The sequence below is a fragment of the Coenobita brevimanus genome, chromosome 110, assembly GCF_032717465.1.
Source record: "Coenobita brevimanus isolate Jiangsu-jjx chromosome 110, ASM3271746v2, whole genome shotgun sequence".
Classification (NCBI taxonomy): Eukaryota; Metazoa; Arthropoda; class Malacostraca; order Decapoda; family Coenobitidae; genus Coenobita; species Coenobita brevimanus.
In genome coordinates this window covers 9,342,384-9,363,374 of record NC_137063.1, presented here as the reverse complement: position 1 = coordinate 9,363,374, position 20,991 = coordinate 9,342,384, and the positions used below count along the sequence as shown (strand labels likewise).

The 20,991-nt window shown below is 41.7% G+C and overlaps 1 protein-coding gene across 1 annotated transcript in view; it reads right to left on the bottom strand.

Annotated features, from left to right (window-relative positions):
- Positions 1-20,991, bottom strand: part of sli (slit guidance ligand) — a 545,686-nt gene that overhangs the window by 295,964 nt on the left and 228,731 nt on the right. The window contains 4 exon segments of the mRNA XM_080286150.1: positions 4,907-4,978; positions 9,206-9,277; positions 12,081-12,227; positions 12,711-12,861. Of these exon segments, the coding sequence (XP_080142276.1) occupies positions 4,907-4,978; positions 9,206-9,277; positions 12,081-12,227; positions 12,711-12,861 (442 nt within the window).

The following is a 20,991-nucleotide window of genomic DNA, read 5'->3' as shown; positions in this document are numbered from 1 at the left end:
TGCTCGTAAAATATTTCGCCTCATATTCAGTTTGGCCACTAAAAATTTATTTGGCTCGTAAATCTGAAACCTTAGGAGCCAAATGGCTCGCAACCAGCGGCAGTCAGCAAGAGCTCTGTCCTGCAGTCCACTATCCTCCTTTGGGGGATGGTGAGGGAGTTCAGGGTCATCATATTAGTGTCACGATACAAAGATGCCTTTCTCCTGCATACCAATCCCTAGTGATAATGGGAAATAAGGTTAGAAGGAGGAGAAGCAGGGAGGAGGAAAAGGATGAAGAAGAAAAAGGAGATACTCCAGACTGTCTTTTCAAATGCTGCTCCATGAAAATGTGATATGATAAAATCTTCCTTACTGGCCTTACTTCAGACTGGCTCCAATTCTTGGCTCAGTTAAACTCTACTGGCTTTCATATAATTTCTAACAAGCTCTCATATAATTTCCTAACTTCATCCTAACTCAACAGAATTTCTTCATCCCATTCTACTTAGCCTTTGTGTAAATAATCCTTACCCCAAATGCTGGGCTATTTTTAATGTTACTGTCAACTCACTATGGGCAATTTCCCAGAAATTGCTTGATTTCAAACCTTAATATTTTGGAAAGTATGGCACTTAGGGAAACAAATTAAAAACCATTTTACTCAACAACCCTTCCTCTTGCGAATGAAAGTATCCCCAAATATGTAGGTCATTGTGTTGATGAGTAATGACATGAGGAAGAGAATTAATTTTTGGCACAGGAGCAGGAGCACGATGTTTGTGTGTCTGCCTACGGCGTTGACTATGACTTTGCTCTCAACGTGATAACTTCTCCACTACTTGATAAACTAGACAATGTTGCATCCAAGGCATGCCTTATGGAACTATCACTGAGTCCTTTTCTAATATCCTTGGAAGGAGGCCTGGCAGGGGTGGATGATCCAATTGGCTACAGGTAGCACAGACGGAATCAGACAAACAGGAACATGAAGACATCGTTGTAACCTGGCAAAAGCAAAGGACAGACTGACTCTCGCCTGTGTGCTATGAAGGGACTCCCTCCCTACACTTTGGTCTATCTATCTATCTATTGCCAGACGCCTCAATCCCGTTTGGGGTGGCCACAAACAAATCGCCTCCAAGTCGCCCTGTCCCCCGCCATTTCACTGCCCAGCTCCCAACTCACACCCCCCTCTCTCATATACCTCTCCACCCCATCCCTCCATCTCATCCTTGGCCCCCCCCTCCCTCTTCCCCCCTCCACCTCACTCACATACACTCTCTTCGTCAGTCTTTCACCCTCCATCCTCTCCACATGGCCAAACCACCTCAGTGTATTCCTCATAACGCTTCCTATCACATCCACATCCACACCACAATGTTCCTTTATATCCTCACTCGTCAGCCTGTCTCTCCATGTGACTCCACAGGCTCCTCTTAAATAACTCATTTCCACTGCTCTCACTCTTGACTTGTGTCCTTCCAACAACGTCCAAGCTTCACTTCCGTACATTAGAGTTGGTATCACAATACTGTCATGTAGTAACTTTTTCACTTCCATGCTCACTTCCTTATTTCTTATCACTGCTTTCAAAGAACCAGCAACCTTTCTTCCCTGCTGTACCCTTTGAAGCATTTCACCCTCCAAACCTCCATCCTTACTCATCACACTACCCAAGTACTTAAACGTACTCACATTTTCCAATTCCTCACCATCCAACCTCGCTGTACTTTCACTGACTTCACCTCTCTCAAAGACCATCACTTTACTCTTCCATACATTCATCTTTAGATTCCGTTTCTTACACACTCTCCCAAACTCATCCACCAAGCCTTGCAGCTGCCCTTCATCTTCACTCAACAACACAGTATCATCTGCAAACAACAGTACAGGGAGTTTCCAAACACTATCCTCTCTCACCAGGGCCACTCCAACATCCACTACCCTACCTTGTACCTCTTTTATTACCCCATCCATGTACAGATTCAACAACCATGGAGACATGACACATCCCTGTTTCAACCCAACTTTCAAAGAGAAAAATTCACTTAGTTCACCATCCACACGCACTGCAGCCTTCGCACCATCGTACATACTCTTCACAGCATTCAACAACTTCCCATCTACTCCATATATTCTTAACACTTTCCACAATCCTTGTCTATCCACCATGTCATATGCTTTCTCCAAATCCATGAAAGCCGCATACAACTTCTTTTCCTTCTCTAGAAACTTTTCCACTAAAGATCTAAGAATGAATATCTGATCTACACAACCTCTTCCCTTCCTAAAGCCTCCCTGTTCTTCTCCAACTAATTTCTCTGTTCTTTCTCTAACTCTGTCAATAAGTATCCTACCATACACTTTTCCTATTATACTAAGAAGACAAATGCCCCTATGATTACCACACACTTCTTTTTCCCCTTTTCCTTTGTACAAGGGAATAATTATACCCGACTTCCAATCCTCCGGGACTCTACCTTCTTCCCAGGCCAATCTGCACATCTTCCACATCCATTCTACTACTATCTCTCCCCCATGCTTCAGCATTTCACCACACACTCCATCAATTCCTGGGGCTTTCCCCGATTTAACTTTCTTCATTGCTTCCACAACATCTATCCTACTGATTTCTTCCTGTTTTCTCACCTCCCTCCTCCTCCCAGCCATTCCCCAGCCACTTATACTCGCATTACTTCCATCCTCCATGTTCAACAATTCCTTAAAGTGTTCTCTCCATCTGCTCACTTTTTCTCCCTTCTCCACTAGTAATCTACCATTTTTATCTTTCACTCCCCTGCTAACTTCACTTCCACCCTGTCTTACTCTTTTCACTTCTCTCCAGAACATTTTCTAACAGTCCCTCCACTTTACACTCAAATTCCTTCCAAATTCCTCATCCACTCTCTTCTTACTCTCTCTTACTAATCTTTTCACCTCTCTCTTTCTTTCTACATATAACTCTCTCTTCAGCCTCTCAACTTCTTCCACGCCCCTATTTCTCATCCATTCATTGTATGCTTTCTTCTTTTGTGCCACAGCCTGTCTCACCTCTTCACTCCACCATGCTGTTCCTTGCACCCCCCTCCGTCTTCTCTTCCTTCCACACACCACATCACATGCTGCACATATTTCTTCTGTAAATATCCTACACACACCTTCCACGTCTCCCATCTGGTCCAATTCATATTTGCCCAATCGTTCCTCCACTTCTCTCTTATACTCTGCCCTTTTCTCATCCCCTTGTAACCTTTCCACTCTCCTTGCAACTACTCCTTCCTCTCGTCTTTCCCTTCTTCTATTCCTCCATCTTATTTGAATTCTAATTCTGGCCACCACCAAGTAGTGGTCAGAAAGTCCACTCCCCCAACCTCTATAAGCTCTTGCATCCATTACACATTTTCGCATCCTTTCATCCACACACACATAATCAATCATTGCCTTCCTTTCATTCAGTTCACCACCCACCCTTCTCATCACTCGCCATGTATACCTGTGGATCATTTTATGCTTGAAGAGGGTATTGGCTATCACCAACCCCATCCCAGCACAAATGTCCACTAACGCACTCCCATTCTCATCTATCTCAGCAGGCACACCCCACTCACCAACTATTCCATCCACCTTCACATTCCCAACTTTACCATTCATATCACCAATCAAAAACACTCTCTCATTCCTTACAAACTTTTCCATGCACACTTTTACATTTGTCCAGAACTCTTCTCTCACTCTTCTAGCACGATCTTGCATTGGCGCATACACACACAGAATCGCCCACATTTGTATTCCAACTTACAACTTTACCCACACAATCCTTGACCCAACTGATCTATACTGTCTTATGCTCTTCTTCCATCTTTTACTCACAACTATACATACTCCTTCCTTTGCCCTCTCATTCTCACCTACTCCTGCACATATACCCCATCCATACTCCCATTCTCTCACACTTTCTCCTCTCCATTTTGTTTCAGTTATTCCACATACTGTACATCCACTTTCGCACCCTCAAGCACCTGGACAATCTCTCTCTCTTTCACCTCATCATTCGCTCCCCTTACATTCCACGTTCCGATAACCATGTCCTTTGTCCGGTCCTTGGTCGTCATCGTTTGGCCAGTCCTTGTCCGAGGCTTATTGTTTGTTTTTTTAGGTAGCTGTTTTCCGGGAAGGGGCACTAACCCTCCGCCAACCCTTTAGTCGCCCTTTACGACAAGCAGGGATACTGGGGGAGTCTTCTTGAAAAACCCCCCTACCCCCAGGGGTAGGGATGAAATGGCATCTGGTTCAAATGGCTGCAGGAAGACACTTGCCTGTATAGCCGCTACCCAGTGGCGAAATAACACCCCGATTGTGATGTGTATTGACATTACCCAGCGGATAGGAGTTAAACCTAGTGCTGTACTTCACTGATTAATAATCACATCTGGCACAGATATACAGAACAGCTCAGCATGCTGAAACTAAATCTCTGTACTGTAATTATACCCTCCTTAAAATGAATGCTATTTTGCAGGTGATGCACTGGTTATAACATCCCATGCAGACTGACAGCAGTGAATAAATTCCTTCCTCATGAGGTAACTGTGAGGTTTATCGATCATGTTCTGCCATTAATGAAAGTAGGTTATCATCTCGTCTTGTTGGTTTTATAGTTGCTATTACTGCAAATATTTTTGTCCCAAATTCATCTGCACATGAACCTGGTGAATTACAGGCTGAAGCTCCTCATTTCTTGCAGTCCATCATTTTCTTTTCAGGGAACAAGGAGGGAGCTGACAGTGTTTTGCCCAGTTACATCCGTGCCACCACATACAAACATCCCTTTCCATCACCTGTCTACCCTGAAATGTACTGAACTCCAGGCTCCTATACAATACCTCAAGGGGATAATATTGGATTGGTTATTACCACTACTTACATCTGTGTTAGTGCCGGGAGGTGTGTGAAGGCCCCAGGGGAAATGCACGTCACCTTATTATCTGCCAGTGACCTGTAAGATTGTACAGCTCAGAGTAATGCACACATATCTTTAACACAGTACACATATGGTCACATCACAAATACAGCTCACATTTTATATAAAGCAGTTCTCATTAAAAGCAAGCAATGAGTTGTAAAATATGACAAGGTTTTCCAAACAACTGGTTATGGAAACTGAGGGAAATGGCAAACAACCTTTTTTGACAACAATGGATGTTTGATAGGCAATTTTTCTGCAGTCAAATATGAACCTACAGAAAAAGTAAACAAATAAAAGAGCATATAAAAAAGACTTTCTGTGTTACTTTTTCAATACCTGTACCATATGCAGTATCATACATTTTAAACTAGTCTGGTGGATTGTGATCTGAACATCCTGCACTTTGTAAACTTTTAACAAACTGAGCATTTTAAGGATAAAGGAGGTATTCAATTTAAGTATGGGTTGAATTTGCAATGGCTATTTGTAAATTTGAAATTCTGTCATTTGAGGAAAAAAAGGGTGCTAAACACTAAGAAAACTACTACACAACCCTATGCATTATAACTTTACTGTTTTTTGGTACTGCCTTACATATTTATTATTAAACATAAAATTACAATTTTCCTTTGTTTCTAATGATATTTTGGGGAATTCAGAAGACCTAATAAGCAGTATAACTGAGATTACATTACTTGGACATAAAAAAGCTGAAGCTCCTTTTTATTCTAAGGCTTAACACTTGATGGTCTAATGGTCTGAGGCAGCATCTGGGTGACAACCATGTGTGGTATGCAGGTTCAAATACCTAAGAAGTGGCTATGGGTTCTTTGGCTATTGACTATGCTCTATAATGACATCAGAGGTGTAGGTGGGTCTCCTACCCATCATGTTGTGTATTATGATAGTGATAGGTTTGCCTTGCACTCATCTATACTATAAAAGCTGGTGTGTGTGTGTGTGTGTGTGTGTGTGTGTGTGTGTGTGTGTGTGTGTGTGTGTGTGTGTGTGTGTGTGTGTGTGTGTGGTGTGGTGTGGTGTGGTGTGTGTGTGTGTGTGTTTCTTACCAAATTGTATCTTTACAGGAATGAGTCAAGCTCGTACTGTTCAGTGTATTAAACCATTTTTATCATACATATCCTTGAAATTATGAATAGTTTTGGCACACGCTACTTCATTTGGTAGTGAATTCTACTGATCAATTGCCCTATTTGGGAAGCTGAATTTCCTTACGTCTTTATCACCCCTCTTTTCATGCAGCTTTTTGCTATGTTCTCTTGCTAATGCTTCCCCATATGATATATATTCATTTATGTCTATTTTCTCTTTCCCTGAGATGCATTTATATAGCATAATCATGCCTCCCCTTCTCCTTCTCTCCTGCAGCATTGGAAGATTCAATCTTTTCAGTCTTTCTCCATGGCTTAGATCCCTTAAGCTTGGTACCCATCTTGTGGCTGCCCTGTGTACTTTTTCAATCTTGTCCTTGTGCTTTTTGAGATGAGGATTCCAGACTACTGATGCATACTCCAGGGTTGGTCTGATGAATGCTGTTATTATCTTCCTCAGCATATCTTCATTTATGTATGTGAATGCTGTTCTCATATTAGCAAGCAATGTATCCATGTTACGTACCGTCTCATTGATGTGATCATCTGGAGATAGTATGTTATTGATAATAACTCCTAGGTCCTTCTCCCTTGTTGATATGTGTAGGATTGATCTTCCTAACTTATAATCCCAGTTTGGCCTTTTCTCACTTTTACCAATTTTAATTACATGACACTTATCCACATTAAATTCCATTTGCCATTTACTGCTCCATTCATGAAGCTTATTCAATTCGTCTTGCAGCTCTTTACAAGAATCTGTGTTAGTAATTTTCCTTTGAATTTTTGCATCAACCGCAAACATATTTAGACAGCTTCCATTTCCAGTGTTACTATGTCATTTGAGCCCTGTGGCACTCCGCTGGTCACTTCCCTCCATGATGAATAATTTCCTCTTAATATTGTTCTCATTTCCCTTTTTATGAGAAAATCCTACATCCAACAGTAAAGACTGCCTTGGATACCTCCTTGATGGTACAGTTTCCATAAATGTCTTTGGTGCGGTACTGTCAAATGCTTTCTTAAAATCTAAATAGATACTGTCCACCCATCCTTCTCTTATCTGTAATGTTTCTGTAACTCTATCATAATAGCTTAAAAGTTTAGTAACACATGATTTTCCCTTCCTGAAACTGAACTGTCTCTCTGTTATCATACCGTGTTCTTCTAGATGTTTTACCCAAACTTTCCTTATCAGCTTTTCTAGTATCTTACTTACAACACTAGTCAGTGATACTGGTCGGTAGTTGAGTGGATCCTGTCTATTCCCTTTCTTGAAGAGGGGAGCAATGTTTGCTTTCTTCCAAATGTCATGTAGTTTACCTTGACCTAAGGATTCCTTAAATATTAAATACAATGGTCTGCTTAGCTCTTCCGCACATTGCTGTAGCACCCAACCTGAAATTCCATCAGGACCATTTGCTTTCCTTTGTCCAATTTACATAACTCTTCCTGTACTTCTCTTTCTGATATTTGTATATCTGGTTATACATGTGGGCATGCATATTCCATATCATCTCTCTCCAAATTTCTTTCTTTTGTAAAAACTGATTGAAAGTTTTTATTCAGTGCTTCACAAATATCTTTTTCTTGTGTATAGATAATCCCCTCCTCTATAATGGACTGTACTTTAACTTTGGTTTTACTTCGGATGTAGCTGTAAAAAAGCTACAGTTGATCACTACTTTTGTTTACAATGTCCTCCTCAAACTGTCTCTGAGCCTCCCTCCTTATCTTTGTATAATCATTTCTTGCCTGTTTACAGTTGTTATATGCCCTCGTACTATTGTGTCTTCTGTATCTGTTCCACTGCAAGTCTCTTTTTTCTTTTGCTTTTTTATACTCTGTATTAAACCATTTCTTTATTTTCATTTTCTGTGTGTGTGTGTGTGTGTGTGTGTGTGTGTGTGTGTGTGTGTGTGTAAACTTGCAAGTCATGTTATAGGTGGTGCTAGCAAAGTGGCTGGATGGGTGGGTGTTCAGATGGAATGGGCAGAGTGTGTGGGTAGGCAGAATGGGTGGGGGTCAATTGGGGTGGGCAGAGTGGGTGCATAGGCAGGATAAGTGAATGGGTTGGATCAGCAGATGGGAAAAGTAGGCTTGTGGGTGGCTGAGCAGGGTGGGTGGGTGGCTGGGAGGGATGGGTAGGCTGGTAGATGGGGTGGGGGGTGGGGGGGTTGGTAATGTGAGTGATTGGGTGGGAGGGTGGTTGGGCAGGGTGGGTAGATGGATGGATGGGTAGGTGGGTAGGAGCAATAATTAGCAGCTGGGTGGGTGTGTGCATGGCTTCCTAAAGGACAAGGCAAAAAAAAAAAAAAAAAAATAGGTTTGTTACACAGAGGGAGTGGGTAGGTATGTGGGCTGGTGGATGTAAGGGTGAATGGGTGAACATGGGATAATAAATCCCAGGTTCAAATGGAGGAAAAAATGATTAATGGGGGACTGCATCCTTTGGGGAAAATGACTAAAATGGAAACACAGGTTCATTTGTTCATTTATATAGGCTCCAACATGCTTGCATGCATCAGTCTTGGTTACCTACTTGAGACTCACTGAACTACTTGATCTTGAGCAGCCTCTCTATTCAGTTCCTTATCCCTGAGGCCATGTTTTATGACGTCTCTCACACTATATATTGGTCTGCCTCTAACAACTCTATTCTCAACACTCACACCTCTCACTCTGTGCACCCAGATGTCATCATCATGCTACACTATAATTGAGAAAGTGATTAATCTATCTATCTATTGCCAGACGCCTCAATCCCGTTTGAGGTGGCCACAAACAAATCGCCTCCAAGTCGCCCTGTCCCCCGCCATTTCACTGCCCTGCTCCCAACTCACACCCCCCTCTCTCATATACAAATCAAATATTGTAATAAATGTCCTACACACCTTTCCCAAGTCCAACCTTAAGTTTTATCCTAGTCTCACACATATACCGCAAGTACCTTTCAGTCAAAAACCAAAATGACAATACAGTTTTCCCCAGTTAACAACAGGTTCCACAGACAACTGCAACAGAAAGCCAAGATATATGCTCAGGGAAAGGAAAAAATGTACAGGTACAAAAAAATTTCATTTGAGAGAGAGAGAGAGAGACAGACAGACAGACAGAGGGGGGAGGGGGGGATGACATAATAACTCACAGTGTCTGGAGCAGGGAGAGGCCTTGAAACATGTGGCTGTTGATCTCAACCAGGTCGTTGTCAGACAGGTCCCTGAAACATGATATAACATTACACCAAGTATACACCAATTTACCTATCACTGTTTTCTCTCACTTCAGAACCAATGAAGTTAAAGCAACAAGGTTCTACTTAAGGTAAATTCTCTTTACAACATTCATCATCTTAATTCTATATACCACTATTAGGCCTACCCTGAATATGGGAGGAAAAGACCCAGAATCAAGAGATGGGGGCATAAATGGAGAACTATGAACAGAGTGTCAAGTGAAATGGACAATTCATTTTTTAATTCACTGTCCAAGTTTATACAGTTCTCAGCCCCACGGGCATGAATCTTCCACTCAAAATGCTTACGTACTAAACTATTTTGTACAAAATCACAGCCTTCTTCCACTCCAATGTTCAACTCCATTCTGGCTTCATTTCCCAGAGATATTTCATTACATTCTATCCATCCATCATTCAGTCCTACTTCGCCCCATGAGAAGCGTAGGAGCCTGGGGCTAGGCAAGATGCAAATTTATGAATTGCTGCCTTTCTGTTCTTCCACCTCTTCATTTGTGTCACTGCCATAGTCTCAGGCATCACATTCTTTCTTTTTGCACCACCAAATCCAATGATGTTCACCACTGTTCTGTTCTTACAGTTCTAGTCCAGCAGTCTTTCAAAATATTATTTCTATCTGATCTTTATTTCTTTTCCCTTTATTTTCTATCTGTTCCTTGTTTTTTCTTCCATTTATTGTCATTCTCCAACTTTTATCCATTATTTTTTTTGGACTTTTCTACACTCATTCCTGTATCTTTGCACCTTTTTTCAAAGTAAATACTTTCAAATCCCCAAGTTTAGTAGCATACAATAATTTTTCTTTCCAAATCAAAATTTTTCTTTTTCCCTTTAGCTACCGTAATTCTATCTCCTTAACCTTGTTCAGATGTTTTACTTTTTATAGCTTATTTCATAAGCATTCAAGGTGAAGCGAAGAAAACTTTAGAGCAAGTTAAAGTCAAAAGGGTATAATTTCTTCACACACTTCTTGCTTTCAATAAATTTCCTCCATTTCTCCTCCAACCACCTTAACTATTTCTTTCTCTTCCTTAAGCTACTTTAAAGTATGATGAAAGAAATCTGTGGTACCACTGGAAAAATCATCAACTTTTAATGCACCAGTACTGTAATGAGGACTGAATCCCTGTCTATAAGATGGCAGTTGGGCAGTACTCCACTGTGACAATTATTAGTACTTATGCCAATGAAGACAAAAGTAAATTTTTAAAACAAATCTCAATCAAGGCATGAGGAAGTCAGAAGGGGAGGAGCTGGAGAATCTGCACCAGAATCATCCAAAGAAGTCTGAAGTGAAAAACTCAAATTTATCAGGGGAGGAAACAACTACATGTCAATGTGAGGAATAAGTGGGAAAAGTTGTTTAATGTTTACTGTACTTAAACCTGACGGAGTTTTTTTAGAAGCATGAAGAACACAATTTAGCATGATTTCATGCAGAAACATAAAATGCATTTGGTACAGGGTTAAGGTGGTACAAGTACATATTGAAAATCACCTCTATGTTGCAGACTGCATTATAAGTATGATTAAACCAGGCTCTTCAGCATTATTCTGAGGATACAAAATAGGAAGGCACAGTATGTTTCCATGCTCAAAAGGATACCCTCTGTAATGCACAACGTACAGCCATATGGCAGTCAGCCATGGAATCAATAATTCATTCATTCATCAACTAATCCTGTGTTGCCCCATGAGGAGTGTATGGGCCCATGGCTAGGCAAGTTGGTCCTGACATTTAAGATGAGAGTAACCAGCCTCATTCATCACTGAGTGACATTACATGAGCCATAAACACCAACCATCCCTTGGATATAAACCTGCACTGGCTCCATGCGACTGGAGCGCAATAATTACCCATTAAACCACCTGCCGCCATAATCTGGCTATATGGTTACCACCCAGGACAGTAAATGTTTCCTGGTGTACAGGAAACCATTTGGCTTGTCACTTAGTGTATGGTCACCTGTAGATAGAAGGAGGAGGAAAGACTGATGGAAAGAAAGACAGAAGAGGAAAGAAGGATGGAAGAGAGCAAAGGACAGTCACCCATGAGCAGCACTACATTGAGTGAGTGGATGGCAAGTGTCCCCACTTACCACTAAGTGTCCTCATCTACCACTAAATAATTTTAGAAAAAAATAAATATACTGCTGGGGGCAGTCCAATCCACAACACCATACTGTTACAGATGTTGCTTCTTGGGAGGGTCTAAAGGCCTTACTAGAGCAACAGGACAGGTTACTGATGTATGACTGTTACTGAAGAAGACCAATGAAGTAAAAAGACTGATGGAATTGGCAGAATGTTTAGTTGTAAGAATGGGCTGATGAATCTCCAAGATGGCCAGGGATATGGGTAGGGAGCAGCCTGCATAAATGTTTCTTTAAGTAATGAGGGAGAGAAAAGCAGACTTGTTACCAGGCAGATTATCATTTAAAACACTATGTACTGTTCTCCTTATTACATATGCTGCTGATAAATGATCTTGCGTGACTAGTACTATGGTGCAGTACTGTGTTCTCTTTAAGATCTAACTAACCATAGGAATTCATCCAACTGCACAAATGATCAGCATTATGATGAACTTCTTGTAGTCAGATAACAAAAAACTCGGCTGAAGCATCCTTACATATGCCTCCTAATGCTCTGTTGTGATACTAGTGCTACTTTAACATGCTTAAACTTCATTACTGCCTTCTGGCATAATAACTGCACCTGCAGAATTTCATGTACATAAATAGCGAGTAAAATATATTAGTCTTACAAATGGTGGAGTGAGGGTAGATTCAAGAATGCACGGGGAGCAACACGACGCAACTGGTTATTAGCCACCACCAGTCGCCTCAGTCTTGACAGCTGACCCAGCACACCAGATCCAGAAACCTCACGAAGCTCATTGTCTGACAGCAGCCTGCAAGGGGCAGGGCAAGTTGTATGATGAACCAAACCTCATTATCAATAATACTTATTAGTATTGTACACTCAAAATTTTTTTCAGGCAGTGAATTCTAAACAGAGACCTAAAGTACAATTAAGTAAGAGAGAGGGTTAGTGCCCCTCCCTGTAAAACCACTAAATCAAAAGACACACGGCCACCCCTTATGGGATTATGACATCTGGCTATCGATAGATAGATAGGTAATTTCTACAATCAGTACCATACAACACTATTATGCAATCTTGTACTGTACACAAAGTCACAAGGCAATGTACAAAGAGTTAAAGTTGATAGATTACTGTATATTCTAACTACTTCTTCAAGCTCTTGATGCAGCAAGGAAGTCTACTCTAAACTCGGAGAAGAATGCATTGAACTTAGCTACTGGCAATCAGGCACTAAACCACACACATATCACGAAATTAGTGAATATGAGTGAGAGTGATAAGTGTTTACAGGTCAGTGGTGTGAGGTGGAAGGGTGTCAGGAAGGTGAGTGAGGCCCCCAGCAGTGCAGTCAACAGTGGTGGCTCGGCAGGTACACCCACGAGGGCACTCCTCAGCAGTTACACATTCTCCAGCATACAGGGCCACTGTCCCATCGGTACCTGCCACATAACATCATAATATTAAAATTATTCTATATTATCTAATCAAGAGATTCAATGTCTAACACTGTATACCTTACCATTATTGAACAATAACTTACTCTACAATTTCACAATTTATGGAACGATAAACAGAGTATTAATTTTCCTTTATATAACTGACACACAATACAGTCTTGTTTTTGTGTGTACAAAACAGTACACAGAGATAATACAAAATACCATTGGGGAGGTAGTCCACTGGTTAGAACAGGGGTCGACAACCTATGGTCCATGCCTGACCTGGCCTGTAAACCTAATGTGATCGGCCCACCAGTATGCACCACAAATTCACAAAAATATTCCCATTTTTCACTAAGTGAAAAACCATTATGTCTTACTGTCGGTTATTCACTATGGCAAACACCAGTTTCAGTTAGTATGTTTGAAAACGTGTATATTCGAACAGACCTGAGCTCAGATTAGGAAGCTATGATGTGTTGCACCCAGCTCTCAGTAATCCAGCCCTGCCAGAAGTGCAAACATTATTGCCCAAATGGGATAAATTGCCTTGTGAGATAAATAATGACATGTATGAGCTATTTTAATAACTACTGTAATGATTATTTGAAAGAAATGCCTTTATTTAAGTTGGTATGATTATTCTGCCTCCAAAACAATAATTTAAGAATACTGCCTCTCTCCCTCCACCAAGATAATATTGGTGCCCACCAATCAAATCAAGTCTAACAGTTGCTTGTGAGGATACGTGAGTTTTGTCCATCAGCAGGCTTCGGTAACCATCTATCTATCTATTCTATCTATTGCCAGACGCCTCAATCCCGTTCAGGGTGGCCACAAACAAATTGCCTCCACGTTGCCCTGTCCCCCGCCATTTCACAGCCCCGCTCCCAACTCACACCCCCCTCTCTCATATACCTCTCCACCCCATCCCTCCATCTCATCCTCGGCCTCCCCCTCCCTCTTCCCCCCTCCACCTCACTCACATACACTCTCTTCGTCAGTCTTTCACCCTCCATCCTCTCCACATGGCCAAATCATCTCAGTGTATTCCTCCTAATGCTTCCTATCACATCCACACCACATTGCTCCTTTACATCCTCATTTGTCAGCCTGTCTCTCCATGTGACTCCACAGGCTCTTAAATAACTCATTTCCACTGCTCTCACTCTTGACTTGTGTCCTTCCAACAACGTCCAAGCTTCACTTCCATACGTTAGAGTTGGTATCACAATACTGTCATGTAGTAACTTTTTCACTTCCATGCTCACTTCCCTGCTTCTTATCACCGCTTTCAAGGAACCAGCAACCTTTCTTCCCTGCTGTACCCTTTGAAGCATTTCACCCTCCAAACCTCCATCCTTACTCATCACACTACCCAAGTACTTAAACGTACTCACATTTTCCAATTCCTCACCATCCAACCTCACTGTACATTCACTGACTTCACCTCTCTCAAAGACCATCACTTTACTCTTCCATACATTCACCTTTAGATTCCGTTTCTTACACACTCTCCCAAACTCATCCACCAAGCCTTGCAGCTCTACTTCGTCTTCACTCAACAACACAGTATCGTCTGCAAACAACAATACAGGGAGTTTCCAAACACTGCCCTCTCTCACCAGGGCCACTCCAACATCCACTACCCTACCTTGTACCTCTTTTATTACCCCATCCATGTACAGATTGAACAACTATGGAGACATGACACATCCCTGTTTCAACCCAACCTTCAAAGAAAAAAATTCACTCAGTTCACCATCCACACGCACTGCAGCCTTAGCACCATCATACATACTCTTCACAGCATTCAACAACTTCCCATCTACTCCATATATTCTTAACACTTTCCACAATCCTTGTCTATCCACCTTGTCATATGCTATCCCCAAATCCATGAAAGCCACATACAACTTCTTTCCCTTCTCTAGAAAATTTTCCACTAAACATCTAAGAATGAATATCTGATCTACACAACCTCTTCCCTTCCTAAAGCCTCCCTGTTCTTCTCCAACTAATTCCTCTGTCCTTTCTCTCTGTCAAAAAGTATCCTACCATATACTTTTCCTATTATACTAAGAAGACAAATGCCCCTATGATTACCACACACTTCTTTTTCCCTTTTTCCTTTGTACAAGGAAATAACTATACCTGACTTCCAATCCTCCGGGACTCTACCTTCCTCCCAGGCCAATCTGCACATTTTCCAAATCCATTCTACTATTATCTCTCCCCCATACTTAGCATTTCACCACACACTCCATCAATTCCTGGGGCTTTCCCCGATTTAACTTTCTTCATAGCTTCCACAACTTCTATCCTACTGATTTCATCCTGTCTTCTCACCTCCCTCCTCCTCCCAACCATTCCCCAGCCACTTATACTCGCATTACTTCCATCCTCTATGTTCAACAATTCCTTAAAGTGTTCTCTCCATCTGCTCACTCTTTCTCCCTTCTCCACTAGTAATCTACCATTTTTATCTTTCACTCCCCTGCTAACTTCACTTCCACCCTGTCTTACTCTTTTCACCTCTTTCAAGAACATTTTCTTACAGTCCCTCCACTTTACACTCAAGTTCCTTCCAAATTCCTCATCCGCTCTCTTCTTACTCTCTCTTACTAATCTTTTCACCTCTCTCTTTCTTTCTACATATAACTCTCTCTTCCACCTCTCAACTTCTTCCACGCCCCTATTTCTCATCCATTCATTGTATGCTTTCTTCTTTTGTGCCACAGCCTGTCTCACCTCTTCATTCCACCACGCTGTTCCTTGCACCCCCCTCCGTCTTCTCTTCATCCCACACACCACATCACATGCTGCACATATTTCTTCTGTAAATATCCTGCACACACCTTCCACGTCCCCCATCTGCTCCAATTCATATTTGCCCAATCGTTCCTCCACTTCTCTCTTATACTCTGCCTTTTTCTCATCCTCTTGTAACCTTTCCACTCTCCTTACAAATACTCCTTCTTCCCGTCCTTCCCTTCTTCTATTTCTTCATCCTAATTGGACCTTGATTCTGGCCACCACCAAGTAGTGGTCAGAAAGTCCACTCCCCCAACCTCTATAAGCTCTTGCATCCATTACACATTTTTGCATCCTTTCATCCACACACACATAATCAATCATTGCCTTCCTTTCATTAAGTTCACCACCCACCCTTCTCATCACTCGCCATGTATATCTGTGGATCATTTTGTGCCTGAAGAAGGTATTGGCTATCACCAACCCCCTCCCAGCACAAATGTCCACTAACGCACTCCCATTCTCATCTATCTCAGCAGGCACACCCCACTCACCAACTATTCCATCCACCTTCACATTCCCTACTTTATCATTCATATCACTGATCAAAAACACTCTCTCATTCCTTCCAAACTTTTCTATGCACACTTCCACATTTGTCCAGAACTCTTCTCTCACTCTGCTTGCACGATCTTGCGTTGGCGCATACACACACACAATTGCCCACATTTATATTCCAACTTTCAACTTTACCCACACAATCCTTGACCCAACTGATCCATACTCTCTTATGCTTGTCTTCCATCTTTTACTCACAACTATCATACTCCTTCTTTTCCCTCCTCATTCTCACCTACTCCTGCACATATACCCCATCCATACTCCCATTCTCTCACACTCTCACCTCTCCATTTCGTTTCAGTTATTCCGCATACATCAACTTTCGCACCCTCAAGCACCTGGACAATCTTTCTCTCTTTCATCTCATCATTCACTCCCCCTACACTCCAAGTTCCAATTACCATGTCCTTTGTCCGGTCCTTGGTCGTCATCTTTTGGTCAGTCCTTGTCCGAGGCTTATTGTTTGTCTTTTTAGTTAGTTGTTTTCCGGGGAGGGGCACTAACCCTCCGCCAACCCTTTTAGTCGCCTTTTACGACAAGTAGGGATACTGGGGGAGTATTCTTGAAAAACCCCCCTACCCCCAGGGGACTTCGGTAACCAACTGCCTTCAGTTTTTACTATATTGTTTTGTTTCCTATGTTGCTGTTCCTATGTATGTTGTTTGCTATGATGTTCCTTGCTATGTTGTACTGTTTTCCTTTGTACTCCATAAATATGTGTTTTGACAATATACATAATTTCTGCTTCGTATGTTTTCAGTCACAACATGGCAAAAAAAATGTAGGAAAGTGGATTCTGAATGTCATATGTTCCAAGAAACAGGGAGAGAGAAGTATTTCTTTGTCAAACACAATCACAAACCAGTATGCCACACAAACCGTTCCTACCAAAAAAAAAAAACAATACAAAGGAGAGCCAAATTCAAGATGTTCATTTCGAGATGCCTGGACACATTGCGTTTGAAAGACTGAAGGTCATAGGCAGATGAAGGAAACACAGACAGAGGGAGACAGTTCCATAGTTGACCTATTGCATAAATGAAGGACTGGGAGTAACGGTTAACTCTTGAATTACAGACTTGGACAGAAAAAGGATGAGAGTTTGCTGCTAGACGGGTGCTATGCACCCACTGTAGAGGTGGAGGGATGCAAGCAGACAGTTCGGAGGAGCAGCAACCATTGAAGTAACAATAGAAAAGAGATAAAGATGCAACAGTGCGGCGAAGAGACGGAGGTTGAAGGGAGCCAGTAAGAGGAGGAGAGTTAATGAGATGAAAAGCCTTTGACTCCACCCTATCGAGAAGAACTGTATGTGGGGAACCTCCCCATACATGAGTTGTACTCTACACAGGAGCGAATAAAACCCATGTATAAATTCAACAACTGTACAGAGGTAGAGAAGGTACGGAGTAAGCTTAGCACACCTAGTCTCTTGGAGGCATATTTTGCAAGAGATGTAATATGATCTTTTCAAGATAAGTCCCGAGTGAATGAAATCTCAAGCATGTTCAAGGATGATGCAGGATTGAGCTGGATATTATTAAACATTAGTGGGTACTCCTGTGTAAGATTTTGTCAGGTTGATAGGTGTAAGAACTGAATCTTTGATGCATTAAAAACAAGATTATTTTTACACCAGTCAGATATATGAGCCAAGTCAAACATTAGGTGCCTCATCCCTTTCTTGTAAATAACTGCTGAGATGGACGTTGCAGGAACCAAATGGAAAGGTGAAGGGTGGAATCATCAGCGTACGAATGGACAGGGTTAGATGTACAGCTTAGAAGGTCAATGATGAATAAAAGGAAGAGAGTTGGTGACAGAACAGAGCCCTGAGGAACACCGATGTTGACATATCTAGGAGAAGAACAATGGCCTCTACAACAGCGGCTATAGAACGACCAGAATGGAAGCTACAAATGAAGGCACAGATAGAAGGATAGTAGCCATAAGAGGGCAGTTTGGAAATAAAGATTAATGCCAGACTCAATCCAAAGTCTTTGAGATGTCAAGTGCAATGGCAAAGCTTTCACCAAAATTCCGAAAGGAGGATGACCAGGAGTCTGAAAGGTAGGTGAGAAGATCACCAGTGGTGTGTCCCTGATGGAGCCCATACTGACGATCAGAAAGAAGGTTGTGATAGGAAAGATGCTCTAAAATTTTTCTGTCACAAACTGACTTGAAAACTTTTGAGACACAAGATGTTAAAGCAACTGGATGATAGTTAACGAGCTGGGAATGGTCACCCTTCTTTGGGACTGGCTAATTGAGAGCAAACTTCTAGCAAGAAGGAAAGGTACACATTGAAAGACAAAGGCAAAAAAATTAACCCAGGCAGGGTGTAAGAACAGAAGCACAGTTCTTAAGGACAACAGGAGGGACTCCATCAGGCCCATATGCCTTGTTAGTATTAAGGCCAGTGATAGCAGAAAATACATCAGCTGAAGAAATTTTTGTGTCAGCCATGAGGAAGTCAGACGGGGGAAGTGATGAAGGAACAGCACCTGAATCGTCTACGGTGGAATTGGAGGAGAAAGTCTGAGCAAAGAGATCTGCTTTATCAGTAGAAGAAATAGCAACAGAGCCATCAGAATACAAAAGAGGAGGGAAGGATGATGAGGTAAAGTTGTCAGAAAGGATTTTGGCAAGGTGCCAGAAGGAGCGGGAAGAATTCAAGTTGGAGAGTTGAGAGCATTTATACGGATGAAATTATTTTTAGCACAGCGAAGAACAGACTTAGCATGATTCCGGGCAGAAACATAAGCAAGATGTGATTCAGGGGTGAGTTGGCTCTGGTACCTTTTATAGGCTCTCTCCTTGTTGCGGACAGCATTAGAACAAGCATGTTTAAACCAAGGTTTTCTTGCATTAGTCAAAGGATATGAGAAAGGAATGTATGCTTCCAAGCCAGAGAAAATAACCTCCATAATGTGCAATGCACACTCAGATGGCTCCTGTCCATGGAAGCAATAATCATTCCAGGGAAAATCAAAGAAGTACTGCCTAAGGGCCTCCCAATCCGCAGCTCCAAAGTGCCACCATCGACGTTTCTTTGGAGGGTCCACAGGCTGTACTGGAGCAATAGGACAGGTCAAGGTAATAAGGTTGTGATCGGAGGAGCCCAACCGAGAGGAAAGAATAACAGAATAAGCAGAAGGATTAGTTGTAAAGAAGAGGTCAAGTATGTTGGAGCTCTCTCCAAGGCGGTCAGGGATACGGGTAGGGCGCTGTACAAGCTGCTCTAGGTCATTAAGGATAGAAAAGATGTAGGCTTGTTCACCAGGTAGATCAGTGAAAGGAGAGAAGAGCCAAAAGTGGTGGTGAACATTGAAATCTCCTAAAATGGAGATTTCAGAGAAAGGAGAAATGGATAGAATGTGTTCCAACGTGGAAGTAAGATAGTCAAAGAATTTTTCATAGTCAGCAGAATTAGGAGATAAGTAGACAGTGCAGATATATTAGTTAGAGAATGACAAGAAAGCCAAAGCCAGAGAGTAAAGAATTCAGAAGAATCAAGTTCAGGAACATGAGAGCAAGATAAGTCGTTGCGTACATATACACAACAGCCACAGCCACCTTTTGCTTTGAAATGAGTACAGAGAAAGTAGGAGAATACAGAAAAGGGTTTGCTATCAGTTAAATATGAAGTGCCACTATGAAATAAAACAAATGAAACACAGTAAGTTAGCTAGACAGATAAGAAAAGAAAAAATTGCTACGATGAAAGCAAGTTTAGAGGCACAGTCCTCAGTATTTAGCAAACTAGTTTCAGAGTCTGAGAGAAGTACACATACCAGATATGCAGCAAGTTCACAGAGAGCTGAAAATATGAAATCATTCACTAAAGGAGAGTTTGTTAAGGAGTGTCTGATGGCCGTGGTAGACAATGTTTGCCCAGAAAAAAAACAACTTATTTTCTAACATCCATCTGTCTCCAAGAATTGTAACACAATTAGTTGATGAATGTCAGCTGATTTAAAACACGCACTAAGTGGCTCTCAAATATCACACTGACTCATTGCATGTAGGCTGACAGTATGACTACACTGAATCATCAAAGTAATTTGTAAGTACTGTGAATAAATAATTCTGTTACACATAGTGATAACTGTTTTAATGAAAGTTATTTCTTTTGCTTCTAATGCATTATTAATAATAAAAAAAAAAGTATCGTCATCATCATCCAAACCTCCTTTCCCACCCTAGGGGAGGGTGAGGAGTAGCAACATCCATACGGCCCAAACTTGACCAATTCAATAGGCCACGCATTCATTCACTCATCATTCAAGCCCACGGAATCCTAGCTCCATCAAATTGTATTCAGTAAAAATGTTAGGAAATACTCTGAATATTTCTACTACACATAGGGATATTTGTTTCAATGAGTGTTATTAGTCCCCTACCGGTGAAACATGGAGGACTACAGGTTTGCTGGGTTAAGTCAGTACGTCAGTCTGTCTGCAATTTCATTTCCGCTATGTAACTTCCAAATGCACGGACATATTCTGATATAACTTAATACAATTGTTCACCATACCATGAGAGTGTGTTGCTCGCAACAACCAGCCATCTACTCCCAAGGTCAAGGTCACACTTGGGGCTCAAACATGGTCAGGTGCTCTTATACTTAACAGCCATACCCACATTTATGTCTGCTCTGTAACTTCCACATGCATGGACAGACTTTGATATAACTTCACACAATTGTTCCCCCATACCATGAAGGTGCGTCGTGCAGAAAACCAGCCATCTACT